At 38.8% G+C, this 13,907-nt stretch overlaps 1 protein-coding gene and 1 pseudogene across 1 annotated transcript; one reads left to right on the top strand and one right to left on the bottom strand.

Annotated features, from left to right (window-relative positions):
* Window positions 1-13,907, bottom strand: part of LOC120882208 — a 933,819-nt pseudogene that overhangs the window by 522,240 nt on the left and 397,672 nt on the right.
* On the top strand, window positions 1,545-2,468 carry LOC120854770 (olfactory receptor 4A15-like). Its single transcript, XM_040229006.1, has one exon. The coding sequence runs from the start codon at window positions 1,551-1,553 to the stop codon at window positions 2,466-2,468; it is 918 nt and encodes a 305-aa protein (XP_040084940.1). The 5' UTR covers window positions 1,545-1,550.

The raw sequence follows: 13,907 nt of genomic DNA, 5'->3' as shown, positions 1-13,907 counted from the left end.
CAAATAGCAAAATTTTATTTGAAGCAATACATCACAGTTTGATGCTTTCTCTCTCTCTCTGATCAAAGTGTTGCTTTAACATGCTTGTTACTAAGACAAATTCCCACAACTGAGAAAATTCTGAGTTTCTTTTTACAATCAAGATTCAGAGCATTTAAGTAAAAGTGCATTATATTAATTTTGAAAACCTCAACAACTTGAAAAGTAATACTTCTCTGACTGACTGAGATGAAGTAGGCTTTCTACAAGTGTGGAGTTGGTCACATGGAGCCAGTTCAGGCCAGGTGATGGTGCATGTATCACGCTGTCTGTTTCCAGAGGGGGCATCAGCGTGTGAAGGATGAGGAGAAGGCACCAGAACCTAGAACGTGGGCTGAACACCGTTCTCCTTATGCAGGTAGTCCAGGAAGTGTATTAAAACACAAAATGCTGAACAAAGCTTTATGTTTTCCAAGGGTACATCGGTGATGTAAGAATTAACTTTTTAAGAGTTTTGTGATTTTCATGTCAGGAATCATTTGTGAGTATTAAATATGTGAAGATTGATTCTATTCTGTAACACTCTTTTTGGATACTTTTATATTCTAATGATCTGAAATGTTTACCTTTTAGAGCACATTCTTAAAGATTAATTTCAGGTGTAATTATTTGAATATATTATCATGGGCAGATATTTGTAAGTCAAAAGATAGATTCAGTTAATATGTTATCTAAATGCTGTTTGTTCATCTGTCAAAAAAAAAAAAGATAGAACCTGTAGACCTGATTGAATAATTTTCAAAAAACTAAGCTAACGCTCTAATAAGCAAGCCATTTCTTCAGTTCCTCTTTTCTGTTCACAAGTGAGCTTCAGCATTTGAGCATATATTTTTTGGCCATTTAGGGATAGTCTTTACTTAATTGTTTATATTTTATGTTATAATTTTCTTTATTTCATTTATTAGCTAATTGTTTAGAAATCTTTATTCTATTTAGATATAACTTTGTGTATATCAGCTAAAATTTAAATAATTTCCACAAGCTATTTTTGTCTATTGTTGTGGTATCTTTTCCTAAGTCCTTAGACAAATTTGAAATTGTCAAATATATCTATTTGGGATTTTGGTGATTGATTAAGAAGATTCTTCCACACCAAAATATAGACAGTAACATCCTTTATTAAATGGAAAGTAAATATGAGGTAAACTTTGCTTTGTTTTTCTATTAAACCTTTAATTTGTGTTTATTTTTATATAAGTTTTCTGTATAAGTACACTTAGCTTCTATATGAAAAGCTAGTTTTGGCACCTGATTTATTTAATAATGTGTCATTTTCCCACATATGTCTCTAGTCACTTGCCTCTGAATTAGTCTGTAAGTTTGTTGATGTTAGGAATAATGCTTTAACAAGCTGTGTGTTGTAATATCTGAAAGTACTGGTGCTTAATAATACATACTGCCTAATTGTTGAAACAACAAAACAGTTCACGATTTCAGGAAGCCACTATCAATAATGTGTACATACAGGGGATTATGAGTTGAGCTCTGCAATAAGACAAACAGAAGTGCCCATGGAACAAAGGAACAATGTGACTGAATTTGTCCTCTTGGGGCTCACTCAGAGCCCCCAGGGTCAGAAGATATTATTTTCTGTGTTCTTGCTCATTTACATTGTCACGATGATGGGCAATGTACTCATAGTCATCACTGTGGTAGCCAGTCCAACCCTGGATTCCCCTATGTACTTCTTCCTTGGAAATTTGTCATTTCTGGATGCTGTTTATTCTACTAACTTCATCCCGAGTATGATTAAAAGCTTCATTTATGAGAAGAAAGCCATTTCCTTCCAAGCTTGCATGGCGCAGCTTTTTATGGAGCACTTATTTGGTGGTGCTGAGATTTTACTCCTGGTGGTCATGGCCTATGACCGCTATGTGGCCATCTGCAGACCCTTGCATTATTTGACAATAATGAATCAGCGAGTGTGTGTTCTGCTACTGCTCTTCGCCTGGGTTGGTGGGTTTTTGCATGCTGTCCTTCATCCTCTCTTTGTTTACAACCTTCCATTCTGTGGCCCAAATGTCATGGACCACTTTGTGTGTGACATGTACCCCTTGTTAAAACTAGCCTGCACGGACACTCACATCATTGTCCTCACAGTGCTGGCCAATGATGGGGCCATCTGCGTGGTCATCTTCATGCTCTTACTCATCTCCTATGGGGTCATTCTACGCTCCCTAAAGAATCTTAGTCAGGAAGGGAGGCTCAAAGCCTTGGCAACCTGTGGCTCCCACATCACTGTAGTGCTCCTCTTCTTTGTGCCCTGTATTTTTATGTATGTGAGAATTCCTTCCACTTTACCTATTGACAAATTCTTGACTGTGTTTTACACTGTTGTCACCCCTATGCTGAATCCTCTAATCTATACTCTGAGAAATGGAGAAATGAAAAATGCCATGAAAAAGCTCTGGACCAGAAAAAGAAGATGAGGCACATGGGAAATGTTTCACATATTTTCAATCAAGACTTCCTCTTCCCAGGAAAGATGTGTGATTATTTAATTTAGTAAATGTATCCTCATGTTGAATAACTTGGGCATGATGAATGTATTTATTATAAGAATACTTCCAAAGATCAAAATATCCTTTTAAATATTTCATAATTTTCTAGTTCAATGCATATATTTTATTGAAAATATTTTTTTAAGCTATCCACAATTTCTTCAGGAAGGATGTATTGTTTGGGCTAAAATGTCTCTTTTGAGACTACAGGTTTATATGATGAGTTAAGCTATAGTTAATACTATACATTTATTTAATTAGGGGAAGATTTTAACATGTTTCTCTCTTAACTAATGTAATCTTTTTCAAAATTAATAGAGTTCATTACAAATAGTGAAAAACTCTATTTCTTGGGCGCAAAAATCAGTGCTGATGGTGGCTGCAGCCATGAAATTAAAAGATGTTTGCTCCTTGGAAGAAAAGCTATGAACAACGTAGACAGCATATTAAAAAGCAGAGACGTTACTTTGCCAAGAAAGGTTTTTCTAGTCAATGCTATAGTTTTTCCAATAGTCATGTATGGATGTGAGAGTTGGACCATAAATAAGGCTGAGTGCCAAAGAATTGATGCTTTTGAACTGTGGTGTTGGAGAAGACTCTTGAGATTCCCTTGGACAGCCAGGAGATCAAACCAGTCAATCCTAAAGGAAATCAATCCTGAATATTCATTGGAAGGACTGATGCTGAAGCTGAAACTCCATACTTTATAGTCATGTGATGCAAACAGCCAAGTCATTGGAAAAGACACTGATACTGGAAAAGACAGAAGGAAGGAGGAGAAAGGGATGATAGAGGATGCAATGGTTGGATGGTATCATTGACTCAATGGACATAAGTTTAAGCAAGCCCTTGGAGATGGTGAAGGACAGGGAAGCCTGGCATGCTGAGTCCATCGGGTCACAAAGAGTCGGACATGACAGTGTGACTGAACAACAACACAAATATTGAAAAGAATTAGAAATATGACATAAAACTTGGTTCATTGCTCTTCACATAAAGACATCACATATTTATATTTCACATATGTGTCACTTTTGTGTCTATTAGAACTTTACATGTATTTTTTTGTTTATACCGTGAATTTTATATTTATTTTTTTTTATTTATACAGCTTAGCATGTTACAGTATAAGCTGAAAGTCTCCTTTATTTGCATACAGTATTTCTATACATTTCTATACAAATATAGGTTTTGCTCTTTATGTGTAAATTTAGAATAATAACCCATGAGCTTCAAATATACACTACAGAAGCTGTCACCAGATATTTTGTGTGATATCATTGTTAAGAAGGATGTTGACAGTATGTAATTCTTATTGCTCTTATTAATGAAATAAAGATTATTATATAGTAAAGATGGTGACTGCAGCCATGAAATTAAAAGACGCTTACTCTTTGGAAGAAAAGTTATGACCAACCTAGATAGCATATTCAAAAGCATAGACATTACTTTGCCAACAAAGGTCTGTCTAGTTAAGGCTATGGTTTTTCCAGTGGTCATGTATGGATGTGAGAGTTGGATTGTGAAGAAGGCTGAGCACCAAAGAATTGATGCTTTTGAACTGTGGTGTTGGAGAAGACTCTTGAGAGTCCCCTGGACTACAAGGAGATGCAACCAGTCCATTCTGAAGGAGATCAGCCCTGGTATTTCTTTGGAAGGAATGATGCTGAAGCTGAAACTCCAGTACTTTGGCCACCTCTTGCGAAGAGTTGAGTCATTGGAAAAGTCTCTGATGCTGGGAGGAATTGGGGGCAGGAGGAGAAGGGGACGACAGAGGATGAGATGGCTGGATGGCACCACTGACTCGATGGACATGAGTCTGAGTGAATTCTGGGAGATGGCGATGGACAGGGAGGCCTGGCATGCTGTGATTCATGGGGTCGCAAAAGAGTCAGACATGACTGAGCGACTGAACTGAATTGAAAGAGGCCAGAATATATTTTTTCTTTTTTGACAGAGATTTCTTTCCTAATATTCCCTCTTTGTCTCTGAATCAATATTGAGGGAAGATATAATCTGGCTCTAATATGTTTGGAAGCATGTGGTCAAAGAAGCTTATTGTATCCATACCTTACTCAGTGTCAATATATGAAGGGTTAAGTCTATGGGGCAATAGGTTTTCTTTTCTTTTTTTTTTTTTCCCACTAGTAAACCACACTGTATGAAAAACCTTATATCCTGATTTTTATTCCTTTACCTGGAGATTTTATGACATTATCTCAAAGTCTTCTCAAACACACTGCTGCTGCTAAGTAGCTTCAGTCATGTCTGACTCTGTGAGACCCTATAGATGGCAGCCCACCAGGCTCCCCCATCCCTGGGATTCTCCAGGCAAGAACACTGGAGTGGGTTGCCATTTCCTTCTCCAATACATGAAAGTGAAAAGGGAAAGTGAAGTCAGTCAGTCATGTCTGACTCCTAGAGACCCCATGGACTGCAGCCTACCAGGCTCCTCCATCCATGGGATTTTCCAGGCAAGAGTACTGGAGTGGGTTGCCATTGCCTTCTCCACTCAAACACACTACTGTTCATCAAATAATAGCAAGCAATTGGGTTTAACACATTTTCAACGAGCTGCTCAGAAAGGGTCAGTGTCTCTTGCTGGCATGAATTACAGTTTAATCTCCAAAGTCATGAGCATAAATCTGTATCCAAACATCCATAAGCCTGATCCAACAACACACATATATATATCCCACCATACACTCAGATTGTATCCACCCTCATGTTAATCTCTATAACTATTTGCACTTAAATGTTCAATCTTATATAGGTTTCTAACAAATTGCAGGTATGTGCCTATATGTGAACACACCCACATTCTGTATCTGACAACACATGGCCAGTTGGAAGGACTGATGCTGAAGCTGAAACTCCAATACTTTGGTCACCTCATGTGAAGTATTGACTCACTGGAAAAAACCCTGATGCTGGGAGGGATTGGGGGCAGGAGGAGAAGGGGACGACAGAGGATGAGATGGCTGGATGGCATCACTGACTCGATGGACATGAGTTTGAGTGAACTCCGGGAGTTGGTGATGGACGGGGAGGCCTGGCGTGCTGTGATTCATGGGGTCACAAAGAGTTGGACACGACTGAACGACTGACCTGAACTGAACTGAAGGATGAGTTTGCATATGTATATGCATATGGATTTGATGTGATCGCTACAGGCCTATATCTCTTATACACACGGGATGTATTTTTCCATTCACTGCCCTGCATATGATCATAATGAATTCAGGCAAAACTTGACTAAACAGTTCTTCTCTTCCATGTGGGCTGGGCAGAGGTCATTGTCTAGTAATCGGCATATCGTTGGGCTTTAAAGGAGGGCAAAGATGGCTGCAATTACATGAATGATGCTTTGGCAGGGATGGCTAGAAGATCATGTTCTTCTGGGTCTCTTCCTTCTTCATGGATACAGGACTATGTGAACCGTGTCTGAGAAGAGGGCTTGTCAGACTTGTAAAAGAGCAGTTTAGGACTCTCAGAGAGAGGAGGCCAGAACTATCAAGTCAGGTAAGCTTCATCTCATCATTATATCAGCCTGAAGTCCTGGATCTCAAGTTTTAAATCCAGGCTGCTTCTATACATGGAAGGAAGCAAAATGAAAAAGTAACCTCTAGGATGGGAGAAAATTTTTGCAAATCATTAATTCATGTGGAATTAATATCTAAATATATAAATAACTTCAACTAAATAACATAAAAACAAATAACCCAATGTAAAATGGGCCAAGAACCTGAATAGATATCTTTCCAAAGAAATCATACAGATGCCAAGAGGAACATGAGAATGTGCTCAACATCACTGATCAGGAGGAAATGCAAATGACACGTCACACCTGTTAGGATGGCCATATGAGATATATAGGAGACTACAGGGCCTTCCCAGTGGCTCAGGAGGTAAAAAATCAACATGCAGTGTGGGAGACACAGGTATGTGAAGTACCAGTACTATAACAGGATACATAATTTTATTTTATTTTATTTATTTATTTTTTATTTTTATTTTTTTGGGATTCTTTTTTTTTTTTTTTTTTTTACTTTACAATTCTGTATTGGTTTTGCCATACATTGACATGAATCCACCACGGGTGTACATGCGTTCCCAAACCTGAACCCAACTCCCACCCCCCTCCCCACATCTCTCTGGGTCATCCCCGCGTACCAGCCCCAAGCGTGCCATATACTGCATCAGACATAGACTGGCAATTTGATTCTTACATGATATTATACATATTTCAATACCATTCTCCCAAGTCACCTCACCCTCTCCCTCTCCCACTGAGTCCAAAAGTCCATTATACGCATCTGTGTCTTTTTTGCTGTCCTGCATACAGGGTCATCATTGCCATCTTTCTAAATTCCATATATATGTGTTAGTATACTGTATTGGTGTTTTTCTTTCTGGCTCACTTCACTCTGTATAATCGGCTCCAGTTTCATCCATCTCATCAGAACTGATTCAAATGTATTCTTTTTAATGGCTGAGTAATACTCCATTGTGTATATGTACCACAGCTTTCTTATCCATTCATCTGCTGGTGGACATCTAGGTTGTTTCCATGTCCTGGCTATTATAAACAATGCTGCGATGAACATTGGGGTACATGTGTCTCTTTCAATTCTGGTTTCCTCAGTGTGTATGCCCAGCAGTGGGATTGCTGGGTCATAAGGTAGTTCTATTTGCAATTTTTTAAGGAATCTCCACACTGTTCTCCATAGTGGCTGTACTAGTTTGCATTCCCACCAACAGTGTAGGAGGGTTCCCTTCTCTCCACACCCTCTCCAGCATTTATTGCTTGCAGATTTTTGGATCCCAGACATTCTGACTGGTGTGAAGTGGTACCTCATTGTGGTTTTGATTTGCATTTCTCTAATAATGAGTGATGTTGAGCATCTTTTCATGTGTTTGTTAGCCATCCGTATGTCTTCTTTGGAGAAATGTCTATTTAGTTATTTGGCCCATTTTTTGATTGGGTCGTTTATTTTTCTGGAATTGAGCTGCAGGAGTTGCTTGTATATTTTTGAGATTAGTTGTTTGTCAGTTGCTTCATTTGCTATTATTTTCTCCCATTCGGAAGGCTGTCTTTTCACTTTGCTTATATTTTCCTTTGTTGTGCAGAAGCTTTTAATTTTACTTAGGTCCCATTTGTTTATTTTTGCTTTTATTTCCAGAATTCTGGGGGGTGGATCATAGAGGATCCTGCTGTGGTTTATGTCGGAGAGTGTTTTGCCTATGTCTCCTCTAGGAGTTTTATAGTTTCTGGTCTTACATTTAGATCTTTAATCCATTTTGAGTTTATCTTTGTGTGCGGTGTTAGAAAGTGATCTAGTTTCATTCTTTTACAAGTGGTTGACCAGTTTTCCAAGCACCACTTGTTAAAGAGATTATCTTTACTCCATTGTATATTCTTGCCTCCTTTGTTGAAGACAAGGTGTCCATATGTGTGTCGATTTATCTCTGGGCTTTTTATTTTGTTCCATTGATCTGTATTTCTGTCTTTGTGCCAGTACCGTACTGTCTTGATGACTGTGGCTTTGTAGTAGAGCCTGAAGTCAGGCACGTTGATTCCTCCAGTTCCATTCTTCTTTCTGAAGATTTCTTTGGCTATTTGAGGTCTTTTGTATTTCCATACAAATCTTGAAATTATTTGTTCTAGTTCTGTGAAAAATACCACTGGTAGCTTGATAGGGATTACATTGAATCTGTAGTTTGCTTTGGGTAATATACTCATTTTCACTATATTGATTCTTTTGATCCATGAGCATGGTATATTTCTCCATCTATTAGTGTCCTCTTTGATTTCTTTCATCAGTGTTTTATAATTTTCTATATATAGGTCTTTAGTTTCTTTAGGTAGATATATTCCTAAGTATTTTATTCTTTTCGTTGCAATGGTGAATGGAATTGTTTCCTTAATTTCTTTTTCTACTTTCTCATTATTAGTGTACAGGAATGCAAGGGATTTCTGAGTGTTGATTTTATATCCTGCAACTTTACTATATTCATTGATTAGCTCTAGTAATTATCTGGTGGAGTCTATGTTGAATAGTAGCAGTGAAAGTGGGCACCCTTGTCTTGTTCCTGACTTTAGGGGAAATGTTTTCAATTTTTCACCATTGAGGATAATGTTTGCTGTGGGTTTGTCATATATAGCTTTTATTATGTTGAGGTATGTTCCTTCTATTCCTGCTTTCTGGAGAGTTTTGATCATAAATGGATGTTGAATTTTGTCAAAGGCCTTCTCTGCATCTATTGAGATAATCATATGGCTTTTATTTTTCAATTTGTTAATGTGGTGAATTCCATTGATTGATTTGTGGATATTGAAGAATCTTTGCATCCCTGGGATAAAGCCCACTTGGTCATGGTGTATGATGTTTTTAATGTGTTGTTGGATTCTGATTGCTAGAATTTTGTTGAAGATTTTTGCATCTATGTTCATCAGTGATATTGGCCTGTAGTTTTCTCTTTTTTTGTGTGGCATCTTTGTCAGGTTTTACTATTAGGGTGATGGTGGCCTCATAAAATGAGTTTGGAAGTTTACCTTCCTCTGCAATTTTCTGGAAGAGTTTCAGTAGGATAGGTGTTAGCTCTTCTCGAAATTTTTGGTAGAATTCAGCTGTGAAGCTGTCTGGACCTGGGCTTTTGTTTGCTGGAAGATTTCTGATTACAGTTTCAATTTCCGTGTTTGTGATGGGTCTGTTAAGATTTTTATTTCTTCCTGGTTCAGTTTTGGAAAGTTGTACTTTTCTAAGAATGTGTCCATTTCTTCCACGTAGTCCATTTTATTGGCATATCATTGCTGATAGTAGTCTCTTATGATCCTTTGTATTTCTGTGTTGTCTGTTGTGATCTCTCCATTTTCATTTCTAATTTTATTGATTTGATTTTTCTCCCTTTGTTTCTTGATGAGTCTGGCTAATGGTCTGTCAATTTTATTTATCCTTTCAAAGAACCAGCTTTTGGCTTTGTTGATTTTTGCTATGGTCTCTTTTGTTTCTTTTGCATTGATTTCTGCCCTAATTTTGAAGATTTCTTTCCTTCTACTAACTCTGGGGTTCTCCATTTCTTCCTTTTCTAGTTGCTTTAGGTGTAGATTTAGGTTATTTATTTGACTTTTTTCTTGTTTCTTGAGGTATGCCTGTATTGCTATGAACTTTCCTCTAAGCACTGCTTTTGTAGTGTCCCACAGGTTTTGGGTTGTTGTGTTTTCATTTTCATTAGTTTCTATGCATAATTTGATTTCTTTTTTGATTCCTTCTGTGATTTGTTGGTTATTCAGAAGTGTGTTGTTCAGCCTCGATATGTTGGGATTTTAAAGTTTTTCTCCTGTAATTGAGATCTAATCTTAATGCATTATGGTCAAAAAAGATGCTTGGAATGATTTCAATTTTTTTGAATTCATCAAGGTTAGATTTATGGCCCAGGATGTGATCTATCCTGGAAAAGGTTCCATGAGTACGTGAGAAAAAGGTGAAATTCATTGTTTTGGGGTGAAATGTCCTATGGATATCAATTAGGTCTAACTGGTCTATTGTATCATTTAAAGTTTGCGTTTCTTTGTTAATTTTTTGTTTAGTTGATCTGTCCATAGGTGTGAGTGGGGTATTAAAGTCTCCAACTATTATTGTGTTGTTGTTAATTTCCCCTTTCATACTCGTTAGCATTTGTCTTACATATTGCAGTGCTCCTATGTTGGGTGCATATATATTTATAATTGTTATATATTCTTCTTGGATTGATCCTTTGATCATTATGTAGTGGCCTTCTTTGTCTCTTTTCACAGCCTTTGTTTTAAAGTCTATTTTATCGGAGATGAATATTGCCACTCCTGCTTTCTTTTGGTCTCTATTTGCATGGACTATCTTTTTCCAGCCCTTCACTTTCAGTCTGTATGTGTCCGTTGTTTTGAGGTGGGTCTCTTGTAGGCAGCATAAATAGGGATCTTGTCTTTGTATTCATTCAGCCATTCTTTGCCTTTTGGTTGGGGCATTCAAACCATTTATGTTTAAGATAATTATTGATAAGTGTAATCCCGTTGCCATTTACTTTATTGTTTTGGGTTCGGGTTTATATGCCCTTTTTGTGTTTCCTGTCTAGAGAATATCCTTTAGAATTTGTTGGAGAGCTGGTTTGGTGCTGCTGAATTCTCTCAGCTTTTGCTTGTCTGTAACGTTTTTGATTTCTCCTTCGTATTTGAATGAGATCCTTGCTGGGTACAGTAATCTAGGCTGTAGGTTATTTTCTTTCATCACTTTAAGTATGTCTTGCCATTCCCTCCTGGCCTGAAGAGTTTCTATTGAAAGATCTGCAGTTATCCTTATGGGAATCCCCTTGTGTGTTATTTGTTGTTTTTCCCTTGCTGCTTTTAATATTTGTTCTTTTTGTTTAGTCTTTGTTAATTTGATTAATATATGTCTTGGGGTGTTTTGCCTTGGGTTTATTCTGTTTGGAACTCTCTCGGTTTCTTGGACTTGGGTGATTATTTCCTTCCCCATTTAAGGAAGTTTTCAACTATTATCTTCTCGAGAATTTTCTCATGGTCTTTCTTTTTTTCTTCTTCGTCTTGGACTCCTATAATTCAAATGTTGGAGCGTTTCATATTGTCCTGGAGGTCTCTGAGGTTGTCCTCATTTCTTTTAATTAGTTTTTCTTTTTTCCTCACTGTAATTTATTTCTACCATTCTATCTTCTATTTCACTAATCCTATCTTCTGCCTCTGTTATTCTACTGTTTGTTGCCTCCAGAGTATTTCTGATCTCATTTATTGCATTATTCATTAGATATTGACTCTTTTTTATTTCTTCTAGGTCCTTGTTAAACCTTTCTTGCATTTTCTCAATCCTTGTCTCTAGGCTATTTATCTGTGATTCCATTTTGATTTCAATATTTTGGATCATTTTCACTATCAATATTCGGAATTCTTTCTCAGGTAGATTCCCTATCTCCTCCTCTTTGTTTTGGTTTGGTAGGCATTTCTCCTGTTCCTTTACCTGCTGGGTATTCCTCTGTCTCTTCATCTTGTTTATATTGCTGCGTTTGGGATGGCCTTTCTATATTCTGGGAATTTGTGTAGTTCTCTATATTATGGAGTTTCCTCACTGTGAGTTGGGTTGTATCAGTGGCTTGTCAAGGTTTCTTGGTTAGGGAAGCTTGTGTCAAAGTTCTGGTGGGTGGAGCTGGATTTCTTCTCTCTGGAGTGCTATGAATTGTCGAGTAATGGGCTGTGAGACGTCAATGGTTTTGGAGTAGTTTTGAGCTGCCTGCATATTGAAGCTCAGGGGTGTGTTCCTGTGTTGCTGGAGAATTTGAGTGGTATTTCTTGCTCTGGAACTTGTTGGCCCTTGGGTGGTGCTTGGTTTCCATGTAGGTATGGAGGCATTTGATGAGCTCCTATTGATTAATGTTCCCTGGATTCAGGATTTTTCTGTTGTTCTTAGGATTTGGACTTAAGCCTCCTGTTTCTGGTTTTCAGTTTTATTTTTACCCTAGCCTCAGGACTTCTCCATCTCTATAGCACTGACGATAAAGCATCTAGGTTACAGATAAAAGGTTTCTCCACATTGAGGGTCACCCATAGAGGTTCACTGAGTTACACGGAGAAGAGAAGAGGGAGGGGTAGTTAGAGGTGACTGGAATGAGATGAGGTGGGATCAAAAGAGGAGAGAGCAAGCTAGCCAGTAATCACTTCCTTATGTATGCTCCACAATCTGGACCACTCAGAGGTGTTCATGGAGTTATACACGGAATAGGAGAGGAAGGAAGTAGACAGAGGTGGCCAGGAGGATAAAAGAGGGAAATGAAAGGTAGAGAGAGAGATCCAGCCAGTAACCAGTTCCCTGAGTGTTCTCCACCGTCTGGAACAAACAGAGATTCACAGAGTTGGGTAGAGAAGAGAAGGGGGAGAGAGGAGACAGAGGCCACCTGCTGGAGAAAAAGGAGAGTCCAAAGGAGGGGAGAGTGGTCAAGCCAGTAATCTCGCTCTCAGGTAAAACTGGGTAGTGAAGTTTGGGTTTTTAAATGTACAAAATTGACAACAAATACCAAAAAGCAAAGATTAAAAATCTGGAGTAGAGATTGGATTTTCAAAAATACAATATTAAAGAAAAGAAGAAGAAGAGGAAAGAAAGACAAAAGAAACAAACAAATCAAAACAAACAAAAAAAAAAGGAAAAAAACAAAGCCACAAGAATTATTATTAAAAATAATAATTGGAGAAATAGAGGACTTAAAAATTTAAGAAAGTTAAAAAAAGAAGAAAAACAAAAAAAGAAGAAAAAACAATCACTCAACCCCATCAACTAAAAAAAAAAAAAGATTGTAAAAGTAGTAAAGGTATATCTGGCCCTTTCTCTGGTGTTGTGGGTTGTGTGGGGTCACTTCCAAGGCGGTTCCCTCTGTTTAACTTCCTCTGTTTGCTGGTCTCTTCAGTGTCTGATTTCTGTCTTGACACAGGGAGGGCGGTGGTGGACACACTAGGCTCACTATTCAGTTGTGCTGTAGGGAGGGAGGGATGCTGCAAACATACATTACTGGCGTGTGCTTGCAGTGTCTCATCCACTCTGGGCTTGCCCCTGCTCGCTGTGCATACCGCTCAGGCTCTACGTAGCTCTGCCGGGGAACCATCTGAGGCCGGCCATAGGCTTCATGCACCTCCCTGGTCTAAGCAGCTCAGGCTCGGCGCTCAGGAAGCCCTCAGAGGTGCAGATTTGGTTGGGCCTCCATTTAGTGCCCTTCCCAGGTCCAAGTAGCTCAGGAGTTTGGCGAGTGCAATCACTGCAACTATGGCCTTTCCCTGCTGCTCAGTTTTCTGGGTGTACTGCTGGCGTTCCTTCTCAGGTGGATGATGACTGTCCAGAACCCCCAGAAGTCTTAGTTAACAAAGAGGCCTGCTTGCATTTTGGTAGGAAATGTCTCTCTTGGGCTGCGATTGCCCCCTTCCAGCCCTTAAGGCTCTGGCTGCCTGTCACCAGAGGGGGATGGTCTGCAGCCGGCTATTTCCAATCCATCCTTTGTTCTGTGTGTGGTCCTGGTGGTATCTTATGTTCAAGTGTTTCACGTGGTAGCTATCCCACAGTCTGGTTTGCTAGCCCAAGTTAGCTCGCTCTGTCCACGCATGGGGCGTTCCAGCCTGATTCTCAAAAATGCACTGCAGCCCACGCCTCCTGTGGCCCGATTCTTAAAAAGCACTGCCGGCTGCACCTCCCGCTCCTCCCTGCCCAGCCCCCACTGCTAGTGGCGGATGCAAGCATCTGCACTGCTTTTCTGCTGGGAGAGTTACTGTTGGGCTCGTAATCTGTTGGTTTTAATTATTTATTTATTTTTCCTTCCTGTTATGTTGCCCTCTGTGCTTCC

The sequence above is a fragment of the Oryx dammah genome, unplaced genomic scaffold (assembly GCF_014754425.2).
Source record: "Oryx dammah isolate SB20612 unplaced genomic scaffold, SCBI_Odam_1.1 HiC_scaffold_2, whole genome shotgun sequence".
NCBI lineage: Eukaryota > Metazoa > Chordata > Mammalia > Artiodactyla > Bovidae > Oryx > Oryx dammah.
This window is presented reverse-complemented; position numbering and strand designations above follow the sequence as displayed.

Bases quoted from the DNA above. Each gene is read 5' to 3' on its own strand.
- LOC120854770 (XM_040229006.1), top strand. From the start codon at position 1,551: ATGGAACAAAGGAACAATGTGACTGAATTTGTCCTCTTGGGGCTCACT.